A 22,452-nucleotide genomic window follows, 5' to 3' on the forward strand; every position below is an offset into this window, starting at 1 on the left:
TTAACAACTGCAACGGGGGAAAACAGTCATACTGCATGAGAAGAGAGTGCCGATTGGTTAGCAAGCCGACTCTGATTGGTGGACACGTTGCCATGAAGAATGCTACATGGAACAGTTAACGGCCCAGCTTTGTTCAAATTCAAACTAGGCAGGTCGACTGATTAGTCAAGATATTGCTCTGGGAATGAACCAGGGAATGTCCGTTTCCCTGAGCTTTTGTTTAGTTGAAAAAGGTGTGCAGTGTGGACATGCTCCTTCTGTCTGCAAAAGGACAGGGCCGTGTGTGTGAATATATGCATGCTAGAAACCACATAAAAGTGAGCCACGCTGCAAACCCGACTGACAATCTTAAGTTGGTTTTCAGTGTAATTCTTAGCGCAATCAGGATTGTTTAGATGTGATTCTGTGATTGGACAACACCTAATGTTGGATACTACGCAAGCAGGGCTGGTCGAGTATGGGCAATGCTTTGCCTGTTGCGAACGGCTGCAGGGGAGTGCGGTTTGATATGATCTGACAATCATTGGAATGCATTGTGGCTCACCTGAGCAACTCTAAAGCCTGAGGGATTTACCTATGGTTATGAAAGCTCCAAGCCTGCTTACACAATCCTACTGTCACCAAGAGCTGGATCACTGCCTGGAATCTTAACTGTTGCTGGTGAGGAACTACTGTTCTTACTCTATAGCACCAAGTTCCTAAAATCATAATCTCCTATTAGCGAAAAGTGAGTTTATTTACACAGAGTGATCCTAACCAACTAAAAACAGGTCACATCTACACAATACCATACAATGACCCAAAGTGCTCAGACTGACGTTTGGCCCTCTGTTCTCAGACACTTGTACATAGTGCCCCTCTTGCTGCCCCAAAGAAGGTGGAAGCAGCCTGCTCATTTCTCTGGCTTTGCAACTCTGATTATTTTGATGGTCGTCCTGGTCTTAGAGGAATTCATTGGGACCTGCTCTGCCTTCATCTCTGCAGGGGCAGATGCCACCACAGATATCACCTCTGCCAGAGGAAGCGGAGGATGAGGAGGGTGCCCTGCAAGGTATGGGACCCTCATCCTCTTCTAGCACATCCTCAGCCCTTCACTGGCAACCCAGCTGGCTTGAAGGAAGCTACAGCTGGCATCCCCTCCAGCCACTTGCACAACTGGCCTGTCCAGCCTGCAAAGCACTTCAGGTTCTGAACCAACTGGCCCAGGCTAGAGTGCCCTACAATCTGTGCATGACAGAGCACTGCTCCTGCATACCCTGGAGGTGCTTCTGCAAATGGCTCTCCATGAGGTTGGCCAGTCGCTCACTGGATGAGCTGATGCATTCAAAGCCTCGACAGACGGTCAAGCTCATCTGCTCCATGGACTCTTGCATTTGAAGAGCCACAGTCTGCCCGCACAGCTGCAGGGAACTCTTGACAGGTGGAAACACATCTGCTCCTGCCGGTCTGGGTACCAAGTGCCAAACTGTGATTTCTAAGTCCCTCCCCATCACTGCCCACCCTCTCTCCTCAAAAGGGGGACTTACCCACAGATGCCTGTTCCTCTGCCACCTCCTCCTGCATACTAGTTCTGTTCCTCACCCAGTGCCACCATCTTTAAGCATACAGAAGGACTCAGCAGAAGTGGTAGTATCTGCACTGATGGATGGTGCACAAGTCTGAGAATGCATCCTCGAACATGTATCCTTATTTCCTCCTGTGCCTGTCCAAGGGATGCTTGCATTGCCTGGGGTTGCTGGATACTGCTAGGTCCTGTTTGTGACAGGAGGAACTCATGAGAGTCAGCCTTGGAGAGCCTGAAGGCTCCACTGTGTTGAGGCTTTCCACACCACTGTGCTTCCGGACAAGGTGTCACGCAAGGCTACCATTGCCTTTCACCACCAGCACCCCTCCCCACCAAACCATCTGTGCATGGGCACCTGAAATGTCAGTCTCGCCATCACCAACCTCCTCCAGCAGCAACATACTTGCTATTTCTACTGACTATCTCCTTGACTGGCCTGACAGGCAGCACGAGGGGAATCCCTCCCCCAGTTTTCACCATCTCACAGATATTATTTGACCATTTTTCCTGCAAGGAAAAAAGAGGGATGGATAAGCAACTGCAGTCCTGCATGCAGAAGGGCAGCTTCTCCAGATGGTTAGAGGCTGAAATCTACCATTGTCACCTGTTTCCAGAAGCTTCTCCAAGGGCTCAGCAAGCTGCTGGGCACAGACTCCTTCAAAGTTAAGGAGCAGCATGTGTCCTGTGTCTCCTCTGAGTGTTATAGGGTCTAGACCCATGGGTCTGTCCCATTTGGTGAGGGTTTCACTCACCTTTCCAGGCCAAAGAAAGATGCAGTGAATCAATGCTTGCCAATATGCTCTGGTCACACTTACAAAGCTTTGCAATTTCCAGCTGGACCTGCTGTTGCAGTAAGGGGCAGTCTTCACTCCTCCACAAAGATGATGTTCTGCCTCTCCTTCACCACACCGATGAGCGATTGGAGGGCGACATCCAAAATCCTTGGAGGAAGTCCTGTCCTGGCACTCCTGGGTGAGTGATCGCTGCGACATTCTGGAAGTGGAGTGGAGGTGTTAGAGTTCAATTGTGTGTTTGCTTCATCCTAGGTATATCATCAGCTAGGAAACACTCCAGGAATGTGAGCAGCTAGTGAGCTCTCCGTTACATATCAATGATAGATGCCTCGTGTTTAGGCTAGGTTGCCTCACTATCAATATGTGCAGGCCATCATGGAACGGCTTCCTGCTGTGTGGCAAAGTTAGTCAGTGGTTGATCTCTTAGCTTCACATCATCCAATAGGAGTGAAGAGTGCCCAAAGCATTGCTCATTCAATGGCCTCATCTTTAGAATCTTCACACAGAGCAGTTGGGAGAGGCTCTTTAATTCAGGGCGACATGTGGTGAGGGGCCCCTCAAAGCAGGCGGTCTGTTCAATTGTACCACTTTGCTGGCACCTGCATTAGCTGCAAATTGCAGCCTGCACACACATGCAGGGAAGGATAGAAAGCAAAGGGCCATCACAGAAGGTACAGCATAGGCCTTATTCTACATTGAACAGGTGTAGAGCCGCACAAATAAAAGTTAAAAGTAACACATTGATAAAACTAGCTGAATGCAACAGTTAAGATTTAAAAGGGAGCATTGCTTCTATTTCCTTGTATTCTAGTGTCATAGAAAGAAGCCCTTTGGCCCATCGTGTCCATGCCGGCCATCAGGCACGTATCTATTCTAATCCCATTTTCCAGCGCTTGGCCCATAGCCATGTCATTTCAAGTGCTCATCTAATTACTACTTTTTTTTTTGCAAAAATATACTTTATTCACAAAATATCTTCAACAACATTTCAAACCATTTCAAAATCACCATCACAAAAGTACAATCAGGTTCAACTTTTACGTGTATCACGAAATGCATCAATACAATAAATGAATATTACAATCATTTGCAGACATTCATTTTGAGCTGTACAGCCCGAGGGGATTTAAACAGTTCCCCGTCCCTCGGTGCACTGTGGCAGAAAGGTCTTAGGCAGCAACCCTTCCCCATTGCGCCTTTGCGGCGGCTGCCCCAAGCTTTAGTGCGTCCCTCAGCACGTAGTCCTGGACTTTGGAATGTGCCAGTCTGCAACGCTTGGTCGGGGACAACTCTTTGCGCTGGAAGACCAACAAGTTTCGGGCAGACCTTTCACCAAGTTGATGATCCTCCAGCTGCAGTTGATGTTTGTCTCAGTGTGTGTCCCTGGGAACAGCCCGTACAGCACAGAGTCCTGTGTCACAGAACTGCTCGGGATGAACCTCAACAGAAACCACTGCATCGCTCTCCAGACCTTCTTTGCAAAGGCACAATCCACCAGGAGGTGAACAACAGTCCCGTCCCCACCACAGCCACCTCGAGGGCAATGTGCAGGGGGGGTGAGACTCCTGGCGTGTTGGAAGGATCTGACGGGGAGGGCCTTTCTCACCACCAGCCAAGCTTCATCTTGGTGCTTGTTGGAAAGTTCTGGCGATGAGGCATTCTGCCAAATGACTTTGACAGTCTGCTCGGGGAACCATCCCACCGGATCCACCCTCTCCTTTGCCCTCAGGGCCTCTAAGACGTTACATGCCGACCACTGCCTGATGGACTTGTGGTCAAAGGTGTTTCTCTGCATAAACTTTCCCACGAGGGACAGGTGGTACGGCATAGTCCAACTACTTGGAGCGTTCTGCAGCAGCGTGGCCAGACCCATCCTTCGCAACACCGGGGACAGGTAGAACCTCAGCACATAGTGACACTTGGTGTTTGCTTGATGCAGCCACACACAAAAGTGGCCATCAATATGAGGGCAATGTTGGGCACGTTTTTTCCCCCTTTATCTAGAGGCTTGTACATTGCGTCCCTGCGGACATGATCCATTTTCGACCTCCAGATAAAGCAGAAGATGGCTCGGGTGATCGCCACCACGCAGGAGTGTGGAATGGGCCAGACAACAGCGAGAGTGCCTCACACCTGATGACCAGGTTCTTACCCGTAATGGAGAGGGAGCGTCGCTCCCAAATGCCCAGTTTCCTTTTCACCATAGACACTCGCTCCTTCCAGTTTCTAACGCATGCTCTGGTCCCTCCGAACCATATCCCCTGCACCTTCAGGCCGTCAGCCCTGACAGTGAAGGGGACAAAGGATCGGTCAGCCCAGTTCCCAAAGAACATGGCCTCGCTCTTCCCACAATTTACCTTGGCTCCCGAGGCCAGTTCGAACTGGTCGCAGATGTGGATCAGTCTGCGCACCGACAGCGGATCCGAGCAGAAGACGGCGACATCGTCCATGTACAGGGAGGCTTTGACCTGAGTGCCTCCACTGCCTGGGATCGTCACTCCTCTTATGCCCGGATCCTTCCTGATGGACTCAGCAAAGGGTTCTATGCAACACACAAACAGGACAGGGGAGAGAGGGCAGCCCTGCCTGACTCCAGATTTAATAGGAAAGCTATCTGATTCCCACCCATTGATTGAGACTGCGCTACTGATGTTAGTGTAGGGCAGTTGGATCCAATTGCGAATTCCCTCCCCAAACCCCATTTTGGAGAGCACATCTACCATGTAGGTGTGCGATATTCTGTCAAAGGCCTTCTCCTGATCCAGGCTGATGAGGCAGGTATCCACACCCCTGTCCTGTACATAGGCAATCGTATCCCTGAGCAGCGCGAGGCTGTCCAAGATCTTCCTGCCCGGCACAGCACAGGTCTGGTCAAGGTGGATCACCAATTCCAGAGTGGATTTGACCCGACTGGCGATGACCTTGGACAGAATCTTATAGTCCACATTCAACAGTGAAGTGGGTCGCCAATTTCTAATTTCCTCCCTTCCCTCCTTGTGCTTGTAGATGAGGGTGATGATGCCTTTCCTCATGGATTCTGACATACTGCCGGCCAGGCGCATACTCTCGTACACTTCTAGCAGGTCTGGGCCGATCCAGTCCCACAGAGCCAAACACAACTCCGCCGGCAAGCCGTCGCTTCCGGGAGTTTTACTCTTCTCGAAGGACTCAAGGGCCTTAGTCAGTTCATCAGGAGTTAGTGGTTTGTCCAAGCTCTCCCGTGTACTGTCATCTAAGACCTCCGTGATAGAGGACAGGAAGGACTGGGAGGCCGTGCTGTCTGTGGGCTTCACGTCATACAATCCGGCATGAAAGGATTTGCTGATCCTCAAAATGTCGGACCGTGATGACTTTACTGAGCCGTCTTCTTCCTTCAGGCTGCTGATCACAGAGCTCTCTCTGTGTACCTTTTGGAAGAAGAAATGTGAGCACGTCTCATCCTGCTCCATGGAGCGGACTCTGGAACGGAAGATGATCTTGGAGGCAAAGAACGAGGCTTGCTGGTTCTTCACCTCTTGGAGTTCCTCCTTGACATCGACCCCCATCGCCTGCAGCCGGAGCAGATTCTGCATGTTTTTCTGGAGCCAAGACATTTCCCTCTGTTCCTTTCTAGCTTTCTGGGTGCCTTTGAGGATGAAAAACCTCTTGATGTTTCCCTTGATCGCTTCCCACCAGTGTGTCAGGGATTCAAAGAGGGGTTTCACGGTTCTCCAACCTTTGTAATCCCTCTTGAGCTCCTCAATGTTCTCTGGGGTCAGCAGTTGCACGTTTAGCTTCTCTAATTACTACTTAAAATGTCGAGGGTTCCTGCCTCTACCACCCCCTCAGGCAGTGTGTTCCAGATTTCAACCACCCTCTGGGGTTCCAACCACCTTCTGGATAGAAAGGCCAACATTCCACTAGTCTTTTTTTTGCACTATGACATCTAATGATCTATGTACATAGATTCAAGGCATCTACTGTTTTAGCCTTTCACCATTTAGAAAGCACACTGTTCTCTCTTTTTTAGGCCCAAAGTAGTGGCCTCACACTTGCCTACAATAAAATCTATTTGTCACAGTTTTGCCTAATTAATCTATCACGATCTCCAATTGTATACTTTCATCTACACTGTTTAAAAGTCACCTAAATTTGGATATATGTGGCTTTTTAATCCCAAAGTCATTAATAAATGCAGATCATTGAGGGTCACCACCAGCCACATCCTACCAATGACAGTATCTGCCCATTATCCCAACTCTCAAACAGCTAATTACATTTTTCTTCAATTCCATGAGCTTCAATTTTAGTTAACAATCTTTTGAGGGACTTCATCAAATGCCTTCTGGACATCCATCTCAACAGCCAGAGACATTCCCTGTCCACTACTTTGACCGCCTCTTCAAAAAAATTCAATGGGTAAATCATTGCTGCCGAACCTTTTACAAATCCATGTTAGTTCCCTCTAACCAGCTGACAATTTTCAAGTTACTCCATCCTTAATTATAGACTTTCGTAATGTCCTGACAGATATTAGGCTAACTGCTCTATAATTCCCTGATTTCCGCTCTCATCTTTCTTAAGTAGCTGAGAGATGTGTGCCATTTTCCACTCTGATGGAATGGTTCCTGAACTAAGAACTTTGGAAGATCATAAAAACAAAATACTGCAGATGCTGGAAATCTTGAAACAAAAACAGCTGGAAAAACTCAGCAGGTCTGACAGCATCCATGGAGAGGAAGACGGAGTTAACGTTTCGAGTCCGTATGACTCTTCATCAGAACTAAAGAAAAATAGAAATGAGGTGAAATATAAGCTGTTAGAGGGGGGTGGGACAGGTGGAACTGGATAGAGGCCATGGTTTAAGTGGAAGCAAATAAGAGATTGCCAAAGATGTCATAGACAAAAGGACAAAGGGGTGTTGATGGTGGTGATATTAACTAAAGGATGTGCTAATGGTGACATTAAGGGTGGAAAGCAGGATGAGCAAGTGACAGATAGCCCTAGTGGGGGTGAGATAGGGATCAAAATAGGCTAAAAGGTGGAGATAAAACAATGGATGGAAATAAATTAATAGAAATAGGTGGGAAAAGAAAAATATATATTTTTTAAATATATAAATTATAAGAAAAAAAGGGGATCGGAAAGGGGGTGGGGATGGAGGAGAGAGTTCACGATCTGAAGTTGTTGAACTCAATGTTAAGTCCGGAAGATCATAGTTAAGTTCTCACCAACTTCCTTTAAAACCCAGGAAGGCAAGCCAAATCTGGTCCTACAAGCCGCATTTTCAAACCAAACATAACATAGCTTTGTGGATACGCATCAACTGAAACTTCCTTGACAAAAGATGAAACGTTGTAACGTCGGTGCTTTCAAGTTCAACATTGCCTTATAAATCACGTCAAACACAATTTTACACATCACTGTCAATGAGGAAAACGAATCAAATGTTCAAACTCGGGCAGTGTCTCTCGGGGGTTTAATCCGTCCGTTCAATCTAACCAAAATCCATTCAAAACAAAATACACTAAGACAGTGTAGAAGACTGTTACTGCCGAGGTGACTGGACAGAGCAGGAGAGCCGGCCCATAGAGACCGCACACCAACTTGGGAAGGTACCTGGTACTTGAAGGCAGCGCCTTGCAGCAGCTCGTGCAGAAGGGGTTCTCCTATTTTCTTGCTAGGCATGTCAGCAACAAAATGTAGATGGAGCACCTCGTTATCCTTAAACGTCGCGTGTTTCACCATCGACTTCATGGCAACCGTGATTTTTTCTTGGAGACCGTAGTTTTTGTCAACCTTGGTGAACATCATGAGAGCGTGCAGCTGCGCCGTCTCTTTCCCGGCGGTCTTCCCCGGCTCGCTGTGAACAAACGGGGCGCTTCCTGGAGGCTCCGCCGCTTTTTTCCCGCTGAGGTTCACCGTCAGCTGAGCATCGCCCTGTAGGCTCTTCCCTACCTTGTTTTCTTTCATTCGCCTGGTAGCGCTGGAAAAATTTTCATGGTTGGATCCAAAGTAGTAAAAGGCAAACACGGCGAGTGCAGCAGCAAATAGCAGCGCAAACTGGTAGGAGCGGCAAAAGGTGAACTTGGCCTTACTCTGGACAATCTTCCTCCACAGTCCCATTGTTCAGTGACAGTGCCCAGAGCACTTGGAGCCTCGGGGCAACTTTGGGTCCACTTCCAGCTTCTCCCACAGGAAAGAGCCATGGCGAAACTGATAGGTGAAGGGACGGGCCAATCGGAGGCAGGGTTAACCACCAAGCACTAGCCAATCAAATGCCGTGCTGCGTGTGACGCGCCTCCAATGAGACGTGTAGCAGCCAATGAGAAGACACGTTTCAGGAACTGCCCAAGGAGTTTAAAGTGCCGGCGAGGGATTAGGATTACTGGTATATGTGACAGTGTGGATAAAAGGACATCACAGAATCGTTACGGTGCAGAAGGAGGCCCATTCGTGTCTGCACCGGCTCTCTGAACATTTTAATTTAGTGCCAATCTCCTGCCTTTTCTCCGTAACCCTGCACGTTGTTTCTATTTAAATAATCATCCAATACCCTCTTGAATGCCTCAACGACATGGGACTGTCGTTGTATGCAGGTGATAGTGCAATTTGCAAAAGAAGCACAAATATTAAGTATGTATTGAATAAAGTTCACGAAGCCTTAAGGGTATTAGGGCACTGGTCTAGGCAGTGGGGGTTTAAAATTTCTAAATCACGAAAGGAAATCTGGAAGGCAATGTTTTGTATCAATACCATAAACCCATTGAGGTGGTAAAGGTGTTTATGTTTTTAGGGATGTGGTTTGATTGTACTCACATGGAAAATAATTATTGAAACAATAGCATTAAGTATAAAAAAGTGATTAATTTAATGAGATGTATTGCTGGATATTATTGGGGAGTGAATAAGGGAACTTTATTAAGAATGTATCAAGCAATAATATAATCAGTGATTTTTAAAATTTGTTTTATGGGATGTGGGTGTCGCTGACTAGGCTGGCATTTATTGCCCATCCCTAATTGCCCTTGTTCAGTGGGCAGTTAAGAGTCAACCACATTGACTATGGATGCCAGGCATATGGATCAGCAGCAAAAACCTTATTGTATAAATTGGACGCAATTCAGTCTCAATTATTGAGAATTTGTTCTGGTGCTTTTATTTCTTCTTCAGTAATAGCTCTACAGGTGGAGAATGGAGAAATACCTCTTGAATTGAGGAGAACGTGGATGGATTTGAAATATTGGGTGAACATGGTAGTGCAGAAAGGCAACCATTTAACCAAAAGTGTCCTTCAAGATAGTTGGGAGAACAGATCTCAAATAAAGGGAAAGATTTTGGGAAAAGAGTAAGTGATTTAGTGGAAGAATTTGGTCTACAAGTTTTTAATATAAGCATACATGCATGCTGGTCAGTAATTCCACCCTGGTATGTTTAATATCCAGAAGTTGATGTTACAATATTGGACAAACTTAAAGGAAATAGTATAGGTTTTAATTTAAAATAAAAACAGAAAATGCTGAAGAAACTCAACAGGTCTGGCAGCATCTGTGGAGAGAGAAACAGAGTTAACATTAGAGTCCATCTGACTTCTTCAGAGCTAAAGAGAAGTAGAAATATGATGGAATTGTACTGTTGAAGCGAGGTGGAGCAGGTAAAGCAGGATAGAAGGTCAGCAATAGGTGGGGACTGAGGAGAGATTGACAAAAATCAAGGACACAAGACAAAGGGGGTGTTAATGATAATGGTAAAGGGCTAAAGAAGGTGCTGATAGTGGCATAAAGGTGAAAAAGCAGAATGTGCTTATAGCAGAACAAGGATCAGCACTCTGTGAAAGAACAATATAGAACAAATGACAGAAGGCCCTTTTGGGGGGGGTGAGGGGATGGTGGTTGGGGAAAAAAGGATAGAAAAAGGGATAAAACAATTAATAAATGTATAAAAATAAGTTAATAAAAAATAAATAAATAGGGTGAAGATAGAGTAGAGAATTCATGGTCTGAAGTTGTTGAACTCAATGTTAAGTCCAGAAGGCTGTAAAGTGCCTAATCGGAAGACGACGTATGTTCCTCCAGTTTGCGTTGGACTCCACTGGAACATTGCAGCAGGCCAAGGACGGACGTGTGGGCATGAGAGCAGGGTAGTGTGTTGAAATGGCAAGCAACGGGAAGGTCTGGATCATGCTTGAGGACAGACCAAAGGTGTTCCGCAAAGCGGTTACCCAGTCTGCGTTTGGTCTCCCCAATGTAGAGGAGACTGCATTGGGAGCAGCGAATGCAGTAGACCAAATTGAAGGAGGTGCAAGTGAAGCACTGCTTCACCTGAAAGGAATGTTTGAGTCCTTGGACGGTGAGGAGGGAGGAGGTAAAGGAGCAGGTGTTGTACCTTCTGCGATTGCATGGCAAGGTGCCATGGGAGGGAGATGAGATGTTGGGGGGGATGGAGGAGTGGACCAGGGTGTCATGGAGGGAATGGTCCCTATGGAATGCTGACGGGGGCAGGGGGTTGGGGGGGTGGGGGGTGGGGCGGGGGACATTGGTGAGGGGATGATGTGTTTGGTGGTGGCATCATGCTGGAGTAGGCAGAAATGGAGGAGGATGATCCTTTGGATGCAGAGGCTGGTGGGGTGAAAAGTGAGGACTTGGTCCTGGGAGGGAGGGGAAGGGGTGAGGGCAGAGGTACGGGAGATGGGTCGGACATGGTTGAGGGTCCTGTCAACCACAGTGCGAGAGGAAACCTCAAGGAAGAAGGAAGATGTCTCAGAAGCGCAGTTTTGGAAAGTGGTGTCATCAGAACAGATGCAGCAGAGATGAAGGGACTGAGAAAATGGGATGGAGTCCTTACAGGAAGCGGGGTGTGAGGAGCTGTAGTCGAGGTAGCTGTGGGAGTCGGTAGGCTTGTAATGAATATCGATGGACAGTCTATCACCAAAAAAGGAGACAGAGAGGTCAAGGAAGGGAAGAGAAATGTCAGAGATGGATCATGTGAAGGTTATAGGGGGGTGGAAATAGGAAGCAAAATTGATACATTTTTCCAGAGAGGGGAGGGGGGCGGAGAGAGAGGGGATGAGGGGGGAGGGAGAGGGGATGAGGGGGGAGGGAGAGGGGATGAAGGGGGAGAGAGAGGGGTAGAGAGGGGAAGATAGGAGAGATGGGATGGGGAGAGAGAGGGGGGATGAGGGGGAGAGAAAGAGGGGATGAGGTGGGGGAGAGGGGATGAGGGGGAAGAGAGAGAGGGGATGAGGGGGAGAGAGAGAGGGGGAGAGGGGATGAAGGGGAGCAAGAGGGGGAGAGAGGGGAAGATAGGGGAGACATGGGGTGGAGGAGAGACAGGAGGTGGGGGAGTGACGGGGGGGAGGTGGGATAGGAGGGGGTGAGAAGGGGAGGGATTATCCAGAGGTGGGGTGGAGGATTATCCAGACTGGTGGGGGAGATCTGGGTACTATCCAGACTGTGTCGGGGTGGAGGTGGAGGTGTGGGGTGCTTTCCCGACTGTTTTGGGTGGAGGTTGGTAGGCAATGCTGATTGTGTCATGTGGGTGGGTTAGTATCCTGACTCTGTTGGGGGGGGTTTCGGGGGTGGGTGGGGGAGCGGAAATGCTGATTGGGTGGGGTACTATCTAGGCTGTGTCATGGGGGTGGGGTACTATCCAGACTGTGTCAGGGGGGCAAGTACTATCCAGACTGTTGGGGGGTGGGGGGGTGGGGGATGTTGTTGACCAGACTGTGGGAGCATACTGCATGTGTGCGAGAATCAAAGATTTAAAATATGGGACAAACGCCGTGTTGGCCACAAAGCCCGGTACACAGAACAACCACCTCAAATAAAATATACAATGGTTGGTCACCCTGAAATGTGCCAACCTGAGGAAAAATAGCAAAAGTTTTAGAAAGGGCCACAATTCAAAAACTGCCCAAAATGTAACACTGTAATTGCTCTAAAAATGTAGTGTTATGGGGCTTGCAATCAACATTCCTTCATTCTGTTGGGGGTATAGCAGAAGGAGTTAATTTTAATGGTGTGATATCTTAATGAATACAGTATACATCATCACAGGAAGTGATGCAAGGTCTCATGATCTTGCTGTCTCTTGTAGACTTCATAGCAAGATGAAGTCACTCTTAGATGCTTCTCAATAAAGTTAACATTTTCCTTACCTCAGCAGACTCTTAAATATTCTGTCTTAGCACAACAAGACCAAGAATATTATATGGTGGTAGCGAGTGAAAGAACAAGAATGGAAAAGTCTCTGCTATTACCAGAAAGCTTCAAGCAGGTCGCAGGTCTCAGGTCTCAACCAGGCAGAAGCATGGCTGAACTGGTGCTGAGATGTACCAGGTATCACACTGCATCAAGCCTCACAGTGAAGCCAAGCAGCGAGCAGGTCAGTATGCTGTTATATGCGATAGGTGGCCATGCAGACAGTATCCTAGTCAAAGCGAGTGATCGACGAAGAAAAACCAACCAAGTAATAAAAACATTTGATGCCTACTTCAATCTGCAAAAGAATACCATTGTTGAGTGGGCCTAATTTAACAAGCATACCCAACAACATGGGGAAAGTCTTGATACATATATCAACGATCTGTATAGATTTGCTGAAAACAGTGAATATTACAGATTAAACATTTAATTAATCAGGGACAGAATTGATGTCAGAGTCTTGGATGAAGCATCGTCTGACCATTTGGAGTCGAGAGATGATTTAACCTCAAAGACAATTCAACTGATCAGACAAGCTGAGGTCAGGAAGCAAAATCAATCAGTGATTCGGGGTGACAGGGAGAACCATGTCTCAAAGACTACTGACTTAGCGGAGTATGTTAAATTTAAAAATGGAGTGGTGGCTGTATAAAAGCAGGGGCGGCAGAAGAGCATTCATAAACTACCCCAGCTGACTGTAATCGGTGCGGTGGGAAAAAATACAGATGTGAAAATTGTCCCGCCAAAGAGAAAATATCAATGATACTGAGATGCCTTTCCTTGGGGAGACTCAGGAACCAAGCGGAAGCTACTGGAGTGCTGATACCCTAGTGGAATGAAACAAGATACTCATTAAGTTAGACACAGGTGCAGCAGTTTTGATCCTTTCAGGTGTTGAACTGTGATTGGAGACAAGTTCTCTTCAGCAATCATGCCAAAAAAACACATGTACCAGGAGGTATAGAACTCAAGGTCATAGGACAACTGAATGCAACCCTTCAATATAGAGAGAATAAAATCACTGATACCTTATATGTGATCCTAAACTAGAGTTTTCACTCTTAGGAAGGAAAGCCTGTACTGACTTACATCTGACTTGCTGAGTAGAGGAACTGGAAAGCCAAGAAGATCAACTAAAAGCTTCAGAGCTGAATTTCCACAACTGTTCACAGGTCTAGGAAAGCTGAAGACAGCACACCACACTGCTCTACATCCTGAAATGAAGCCAGTGTGTCTGTTTACATCCGGAGAAGCTCCTCATCTACTTTTGCCAAAGATAAAGAAGGAAATTGAGTCAATGTTGAAGCAAGGGGTAATTTCACTTATGACAGAACCAACATGTTGATGCTCGGGGATGGTCCCTGTGCCTAGATCTGTTGGATTTATCAGAATTTGAGTAGGTCCTACCCAGTTGAACAAAGCAGTTGAATGCAAAGTTCTTCTTGTGTTGTCTGTGGACGAGAGCCCAGCAAAATTGGGAAAGAGTTCAATCTTCACAAAGCCAGATGCAAAGACTGGTTTTTGGCAACTACCCCTCAATTAAGAGTCTTAAGTTGCTCTCAGCCTCCATTACACCATTTGGGAGGTTTTGTTTCAACAGATTAACCTACAGCATCACTTCAGCACCAGAAATCTTTCAGAGGACAACACCAAGTATCCTAAAAGGACTGGATAGAGTTGTATGTTACATGGCTGATGCCCTGATCCATGGATCCTCTCAGACAGAACATGACACTAGAGTGCGAGCTGTGCTACGTGCCTAGCTAGAGGAGACAGGACTTACACTCAACAACAAATACAAATTCTCGCAGCCGACTGTCTAGATCCTTCAGCGTATTGTGGATGCATCCAGTGTCAGAGCTGATCCACAGAAGACAAGAACAATCACGGAGTTTTCAGCTCCTCAGAATGTGACTGAGCTCCAGAGATTCCTGGGTATGATAAACCAAATCGGAAAGTTCTTGCTCAACCTAGCTGACATCAATGAGCCACTACATCAGCTGTTACCACAGACAATACATGGTGCTGGGAGGAAGCACAACAGGGGTCTTTTGAAAAAAATCAAAGAGCTGCTGATATCACCTGATTTTAGCTCACTATGACCCAGAGCTATCCACTATCATTGCTACAGATGCATCAGGATTGGGAGCTGTGCTCTTTCAGATTAAGACAGAGGAAAGTGTGGACCAGTTTACGACACATCCTGTTTACTTACAGAGTGAACAGAAATATGCAGTGAAAGGATCATTAGCTGCTCACATGGGTTTGTGAAAATTTTGCAGATTAAGTTCTTGGTCTCCAAGATAGAGACAGACCACAAACCCATTAGTGACACTCTTAAATTCTAAGGAGTTAGCAAAAATGGCTCCATGAGTACAACAATTCAAATTGAGGGTGATGAGGTTTGATGCAAAGACAGAGTATGTTCTGGGAAAATAACAGACCACAGCAGATGCTTTGACCTGTACCTCAGTGGCAAGACCTGAACAGGGTGATGTAGCCCTTGAAGCGGTAGAAATCTTTGCATTGACAACAACAACTCTACCAGTAACAACTCAGCAACTGAGTGGTGCACAGAAATCTGATGAAGAATGTGCTCAGGTCAGAAAGTACTGCATCAAATGATGGCCAGCATACATTCCACACAATTCCATTCTCAGACAATACCATGAACAGAAAGGACATCTTAGTGTAGTTGATGATTTCCTCACCTTTAGGAGAGAATGGTCATTCTGAGACTCGATATACTGCAACAATTGCACCAAGGATATTTGGGCATCAAAAAACATTAAACCAGAGCAATGTATTCTGTCTGGTGGCCCGGTTTCTCAAAGACATTGGAAGAGATGATATCAAACTGTGTTACTTGTGCTATTCATCATCAGGAGACAAGAGAACCATTGATGGCATCTTCCTTTCCATCAAGAACACAGGAATGTCTTGGGATGGACCTCTTTGAACACAGAAGTAAGAAATTCTTGATCATAGTAGACCACTATTCCAGATGGATAGAACTTCAACAACTACAGGGTCACACTTCTGAAGCAGTGATTACATTGCTGAAGGAGATATTTACAACACATGGAACCCTAGACCTTGTAATCTCAGACAATGGACTGCAATTTTCCAATGAGTACTTTAAAGAGTTCACAACATCATATGGATTTGTCCATGCTACCAGTGCACTAAGATACCTTCAGATTAATGGCAAAGCTGAAAGAAGAGTGTGTACAGTGAAAGCATTGCTGAAGAATGATAACATCCAACTTGCACTTCTGAGCTATCGTTCAACTCCACTCCAAAATGGTTTAGCATTATGTCAACTCCTAATGGGAAGGAGACTGAGAGCAACTCCCTACTCTCCCACACATACTCATGTCGTATGTACAATGATGACTTGGACAAGATGAGACAGAAAGAGGATGAGTATCATTCCGGCCAGATGTGTTACTGTGACAAACATCATAAAGCACGCAAGCTACCAGACCTCCGACCAGGAGAGCCAATTTAGATCCAAGAGCAAGCTCACTATGGACAAGTGGTTGAACAGACACCACATCCGTGGTCCTACCTCATACAAACAGATAATGGTACAGTGAGACAAAGCAGATGTGTACTAGTTGTCATACAGAAGCAACCTCCCACACAGTCAAAGCAGTCATCTATACAATAAAACAGCCCAGAGATGTTGCGTGCAACGAGAGATCCAGATGACTACTAGACTTGTGAACCTGAGTCATCTAAAAATTCTCCTTCTGCCAGCAGAGCCTGAGAGATCACAAGCAGAACTGAAATACCAAATCTACTCCAAAGGAACAAAGGACCTGGTCAGGTAGACTAATGACACCGCCACAGCGGTTGTCCCTGTAAAAAAGAAATTGAAGTCAGAGACTTTGGAGAGATGTAGTATCAAGGGGATTATAGAAACTTGGGGGAAGCTATAGTATAAGGGGTCAATTCTAACTGTGAGATATTTTATTGAGACACAGTATATATAAAGGTTGCGCGCTTTATGACGAATGCAATGTTTCATGATCTTGCTCTCTCTTCAAGGCAAGATGAAGTCACTATAAGATGTTTCTCAATAAAGTGAACATTTTCCTCACCTTACCAAACTCTGTAAATATTCTGTGTTAGCATAAGGAAGCCAACAATATTATGGACAGGGGGGTGGGGTGATATAAGTATATGAAACCCTAAAGGACAAATACACAAGATTAATTTTCAAATATACAAGTCTCCCTGTGCCTCACCACTTTAACTAATCTCCCATTCACATTCTGACCACTATGTAGTGGCCTCTTCCAACAAAGCTCAATTCCAGCTTCAGGAACAGTACATCCTCTTCCTTCTGGCACTCCGCAGCCCTCTTGTTGGCATCACCTGCTCAACAGAAACTTGCATAGATTGGCACCTTTTCCATCACCTTGCTTCTGAGGTCTGCACCATGGTTGAGCCTGCTAGTCCTGTTGCCTAAGGCCATTGCTCTAAATAGGGAAATCTAGACAAATTCACCTACTTGTAAAAGTCATCTGGAGGGCACTTGTAACTGCTTTAAAATTTGAGGCTTCAGGTCCCTGAGTGACTTTTCTTGGCGATATCAGGCAGGATTGCGCTCCTCTTGTGTACACTTCAGTTTATTCCCGCTGACCAATCGCCTGGAAAATTGGTCCTAGGCCCATCATCAGCTGCTTCATCAATGACCTTCCTTCCAACATAAGGTCAGAAGTGGGGATGTTTTCTGATGATTGCACAATGTTCAGCACCATTCGCAATTCCTCAGATACTGAAGCAGTCCATGTCCAAATGCAGCAAGACCTGGACAATATCCAAGCTTGGGCTGACAAGTGGCAAGTAACATTCGCTCCACACAAATGTCAGGCAATGACCATCTCCAACAAGAGAGAATCCAACCATCGCTCACATTTAATGGCATTACCAACACTGAATCTCCCACTATCAACATCCTGGGGATTACCATTGACCAGAAACTGAACTGGACTAACCATACAAATACTGTGGCTACAAGAGCAGGTCAGAGGCTAGGAATCGTGTGACAAGTAACTCACCTCCTGATTCCCCAAAGCCTGTCCACCATCTAAAAGGCACAAGTCAGTGTGATGGAATATTCTCCACTTGCCTGGATGAGTGCAGCTCCTACAACACTGAAGAAGCTGGACACCATCCAGGACAAAGCAGTCCGCTTGATTGTTTGTGGATGTGGTGCCATTCACTTCCTCCACCACCGAGGCACAGTGGCAGCAGTGTGTACCATCTACAATATGCACTGCAGGAATTCAACAAGGCTCCTTAGACAGCACCTTCCAAACCCACGACCACTACCATTTAGAAGGACAAGGGCAGCAGATAGATGGGAACACCACCACATGGAAATTCCCCTCCAAGTCACTCACCATCTTGACTTGAAAATATATCACCGTTCCTTCACCGTCGCTGGGTCAAAATCCTGGAACTCCCTTCCTAACAGCACTGTTGGTGTACCTGCACCACATGGACCGCAGTGGTTCAAGAAAGCAGCTCACCACCACCTTCTCAAGGGCAACTAGGGTTGGGCAATAAATGCTGGCCCAGCCAGCAAAGCCCACATCCTGTGAATTAATTTTTTAAAAAATATGCTAACATGATCCTACCAGCTCTCATATTCATAAGTCAAGAAAGACTTCCAGTCAGTCCTCAAGTGTCTGCATCCATCAGTAAGACAGGAGGGCCAGGCTGCCCAAGTGACAAGATTAGAGATGTAGCCTATGGCTAGTTGTCCTCTGAAGGTAGGCAGCAGGAGAGGAAAGCCATCATACTCCCAACAGATGTCAGAAGCCAATCAGACAGCTCACACCACCAGGTTAAATAAGTCACTGAAAGAAGTAAAAATAATTTATGGCCAGGCTGTTGTTTCTTTAGATTTTCAAACAGGCTAGTCATTGGTATATTGTGACAAGGAACATGCTGTTTACTCAAATGACAGCGAGCATGGTGGATGGTCAGGAATTCCAGGGAGGCAGCATTGGATGGAGGGTTTCTGCAGGATCATTAGTTTTAAGGTGAAGTTATTAACTGCTGGAGTACTGTGACTATTTCTAAGTAATGCTTCAATTCTTTGTATCCACTTCCTGCTTTTGTTCCTGTTGTTCACTTTCTTCCAGTTGTCTTCCATTTGCTCCCTCTTCTGCATCAGCAGAGGCGCCATGTTTTGCAGTTCAGAATTATGCAACACAAAATGAGATAGGATAAGCTGCTAAATTATGCAAGATTGATCAAAAATGGCAAGACAATACTCACAAGCAAAGTTCATTTATTGATTGTATAACTCCTGAAATAAATTTAAATCTTTCCAACCTAAAAACTTAGCTGGTGAAACAATGTCTTCCAAATTGCAATTCTTGAGCGCATTCCTCCCAGCTCAAATCCATATACCTGACATGATACACTGAGTTATATACGTTATATACATTAATTGCTCACAGGTATGCTCAGCATAACCTGATCATACATGTTTCACGTGCAACTTTATATTTATAGCTATGATGTCCATGATTTAATGGTCCTTTTGGTATGAGTGAAGCTACCTCAGCCTTCAATTATCTCATTAACTGCTCTCCTGCTTCCAAAAATATGTTTCTTTTTATTTCCTTTTTAGGGATTCATTTACCAATGTTTAAGAAAGTTTTCATGAGCTAACAACAGGCAGTACATTCTACGTATTTTCCAGGTTCAGAGAATTCAGGTGGAATTTGCCTTTCAAGAATGATTGAGACAGAGAATTGAATCTTCTGTTTGCATTTGTGTGCTATTTTACTGGAATTGGCATTCTACACTGCACATCCAAAATCCCAATCGTCTAGTCTTTGTCCTTCCGTTCACCATGACATTTCTGCAGTGATCAATCTGCTCAACTACATCCTCACCTGCACAATCAATGCCCTAGTTCCTACTAAAATCATTACTCTCTTTCACTCCCACCTTTGCCCTGATACAGCCCCCATCTCCACTCCTAGGGACAAAGGCTTGAACCGATATGGTGTGCAGCTGGCTTAACTGTTCATCGGATCTGGCTGGACTGCATAAAGCACAATTGGGTCCTGCTTTCATCTATCAAAAGCATTCACTGTTTCAGGGTCATCCTGGAATGCAAAGGCCCCAAATTCTTTTCTCTGTTACAAACTGTTTCCTTAAACGACCCTTCCTCCATGTGTCCTTCACCCTCACCTCCAATAAGAAGTGTGCGGAGCTCATGAACTTCTTTGTCACTGAGATTGAGACCATCCCATTAGCTGCCTCTGCCATTTCCCTCTCTTTCCCTAACCCACTTGATCAAACATCCTCTATTGACACCCATGATCGCCCGCCCACCTGCTGTTGCCCTGGACATGTATTTTTCTCCAACTTCACTTGCCTCATTCCTACCTGCTGCTCTCTTGACCTTAATCCCACTAAACTGCTAACCAACTAACTTCCCTTCCCGATCCCTGTGTTAGCTGATAGTGTTTATGGTTCTCTCTCATCCAGGACTGTTCCTCGCTCCTTGCAATCTGCCGTCATCCACACTCAGCAGGACAGACCCAGAAAATGTGGCGGCACAGAGGTACGCAGTCGGGATGGAGTTGCCCTGGGAGTCCTCAACATCGACTCCAGACCCCATGAAGTCTCAAGGCATCAAGTCAAACATGGGCAAGGAAACCTCCTGCTGATTACCACGTACTGCAACCTCCAACCCCTCAGCTGATGAATCAGTACTCCTGCGTGGTGAACACCACTTGGAGGAAGCACTGAGGGTGGCAAGGGTGCAGAATGTACTCTGGGTGGGGGACTTCAATATCCATCACCAAGAGTGGCTCAGTAGCACCACTATTGACTGATCTGGCCAAGTCTGAAAGGACATAGCTGCTAGACTGGGTCTGCAGCAAGTGGTGAGGGAACCAACAAGATGGAAAAACATACTTGACCTCATCCTCACCAACCAGCCTGCCACAGATGCATCTGTCCATTAGAGTATTGGTAAGAGTGACCATCACACAATCATTGTGGAAATGAAGTCCCGTCTTCACAATGAGGATACCCTCCATCGTGTTGTATGGCATTACCACTGTGCTAAGTGGGATAGACTTCGAACGGGTCTAGTAACTCATGTTTGGACAAGAATGAGGTGCTGTGGGCCATCAACAGCAGCAGAATTGCACCCAACCGCAATGTGTAACTTCATGGCTCGGCCTACCCCCTCTCTGCCATTATCACCAAGCCAGGGGATCAACCCTGGTTCAATGAAGAGTGCAGGACGGCATGTCAGGAGCAGCACCAGTCATACCTAAAAATGAGGTGTCAACCTGGTGAAGCTATAACACAGGACGATTTGTGTGCCAAACAGCATAAGCAGCAAGTGATAGACAGAGCTCAACAATTCCACAACCAACCGATCAGATCTAAGCTCTGAAGTCCTGCCACATCTAGTCGTGAATGGTGGTGGACAATTAAACAACTAACTGGAGGAGGCAGCTCCACAAATATCCCCCATCCTCAATGATGGGGGAGCCCAGCACATCAGTGCAAAAGATAAGGCTGGGCTCCCCAGTGGATGATCCATGTCGGCCTCCTCCAGAGATCCCCCACATCACAGATGCCAGTCTTTAGCCAATTCAATTCACTCCATATATCAAGAAATGGCTGAAGGCACTGGATACTGCAAAGGCTATGGGCCCTGACAATATTCCAGCAATAGTACTGAAGACCTGTGCTCCAGAACTTGCTGCACCCCTAGCCAAGCTGTTCCAGTACAGCTACAACACTGGCATCTACCCGGCAATGTGGAAAATTGCCCAGGTATGTCCTGTACACAATAAGCAGGGTAAATCCAAACCAGCCAATTACCGCCCCATCAGTCTACTCTCAATCATCAGTAAAGTGGTGGAAGGGATCAACAACAGTGCATCTGTGGAGAGAGAAACAAGAGTTAACTTGTCGAGTCCGTCTGGCTCTTCTTCAAAGCTGAAGAGAAGCAGAAATGTGATGGAATTTATACTGTTTAAGAGGGGGTGGAGCAGGTGGAGCAAAATAGGTCAGAGATAGGTAGAAGCCCAGGAGAGATTGACAAAGATGTCATGAACACAAGACAAATGAAGTGTTAATGGTAGTGGTAAAGACTAAAGAAGGTGCTGATAGTGGCATAAAGGTAAGATAGCAGAATGTGTTAATAACAGAACAAGGGTCAGAACTCTGTGAAAACACAGATGCCCCGGTTTGGCAGGGGAGGGGGATGTTGGGGAAAAAGGATTAAAAAAAATTAAATTTAATAAATAAATAAAGTAAATGAATAAATAAAAATTAAACAATGGATTAAAAAAGGGGTAAAGATAGAGGTGAGAATTCATGGTCTGAAGTTGTTGAACTCAATGTTAAGTCTGGAAGACTGTAAAGTGCCTAATCAGAAGATGAGGTGATGTTCCTCCAGTTTGTGTTAGGCTTCACTGGAACATTGCAGCAGGACAAGGACAGACATGTGGGCATAAGAGCAAGATGGTGTGTTGAAATGGCAAGCGACAGGAAGGTCAAGGTCATGCTTGCAGACTGGTGAAGGTGTTCTGCAAACCCAGTCTGCATTTAGTCTCCCCAGTGAAGAGGAAGCCGCATTGAGAGCAATGAATACAGTAGACACTGGAGTCAGTGGGAATCAGGGGGAAGCTCTCCGCTGGTTGGAGTCATACATACCACAAAGGAAGATAGTTGTGGTTGTTGGAGGTCAATTATCTCAGTTCCAGGACATCACTGCAGGAGTTCCTCAGGGTAGTGTCCTAGGCCCAACCATCTTCAGCTGTTTCATCAGTGACCTTCCTTCCATTATAAGGTCAGAAGTGGGGATTTCGTTGATGATTGCACAATGTTCAGCACCATTCACAGCTGCTCA

At 46.1% G+C, this 22,452-nt stretch overlaps 1 protein-coding gene across 3 annotated transcripts in view; it reads right to left on the reverse strand.

The window, feature by feature from the left end:
- xxylt1 (xyloside xylosyltransferase 1) overlaps positions 1-8,581 on the reverse strand; it is a 158,190-nt gene extending 149,609 nt beyond the window's left edge. The window contains exons 1-2 of one of the 3 annotated variants that reach the window (XM_078563900.1): positions 7,957-8,055; positions 2,380-2,557 (exon numbers count right to left, since the gene is read on the reverse strand). In XM_078563900.1, coding sequence (XP_078420026.1) covers positions 2,380-2,556 — 177 coding nt within the window. In that variant the 5' untranslated portion in view covers position 2,557; positions 7,957-8,055. Of the gene's footprint in view, positions 1-2,379; positions 2,558-7,956 lie in introns of all 3 variants that reach the window. The other 2 variants (XM_078563901.1, XM_078563899.1) reach the window with 2 other exon arrangements.
- Between the last annotated feature and the right edge of the window lie 13,871 nt (positions 8,582-22,452).

The sequence above is a fragment of the Cetorhinus maximus genome, chromosome 19, assembly GCF_964194155.1.
Source record: "Cetorhinus maximus chromosome 19, sCetMax3.hap1.1, whole genome shotgun sequence".
In the NCBI taxonomy this organism is placed as follows: domain Eukaryota; kingdom Metazoa; phylum Chordata; class Chondrichthyes; order Lamniformes; family Cetorhinidae; genus Cetorhinus; species Cetorhinus maximus.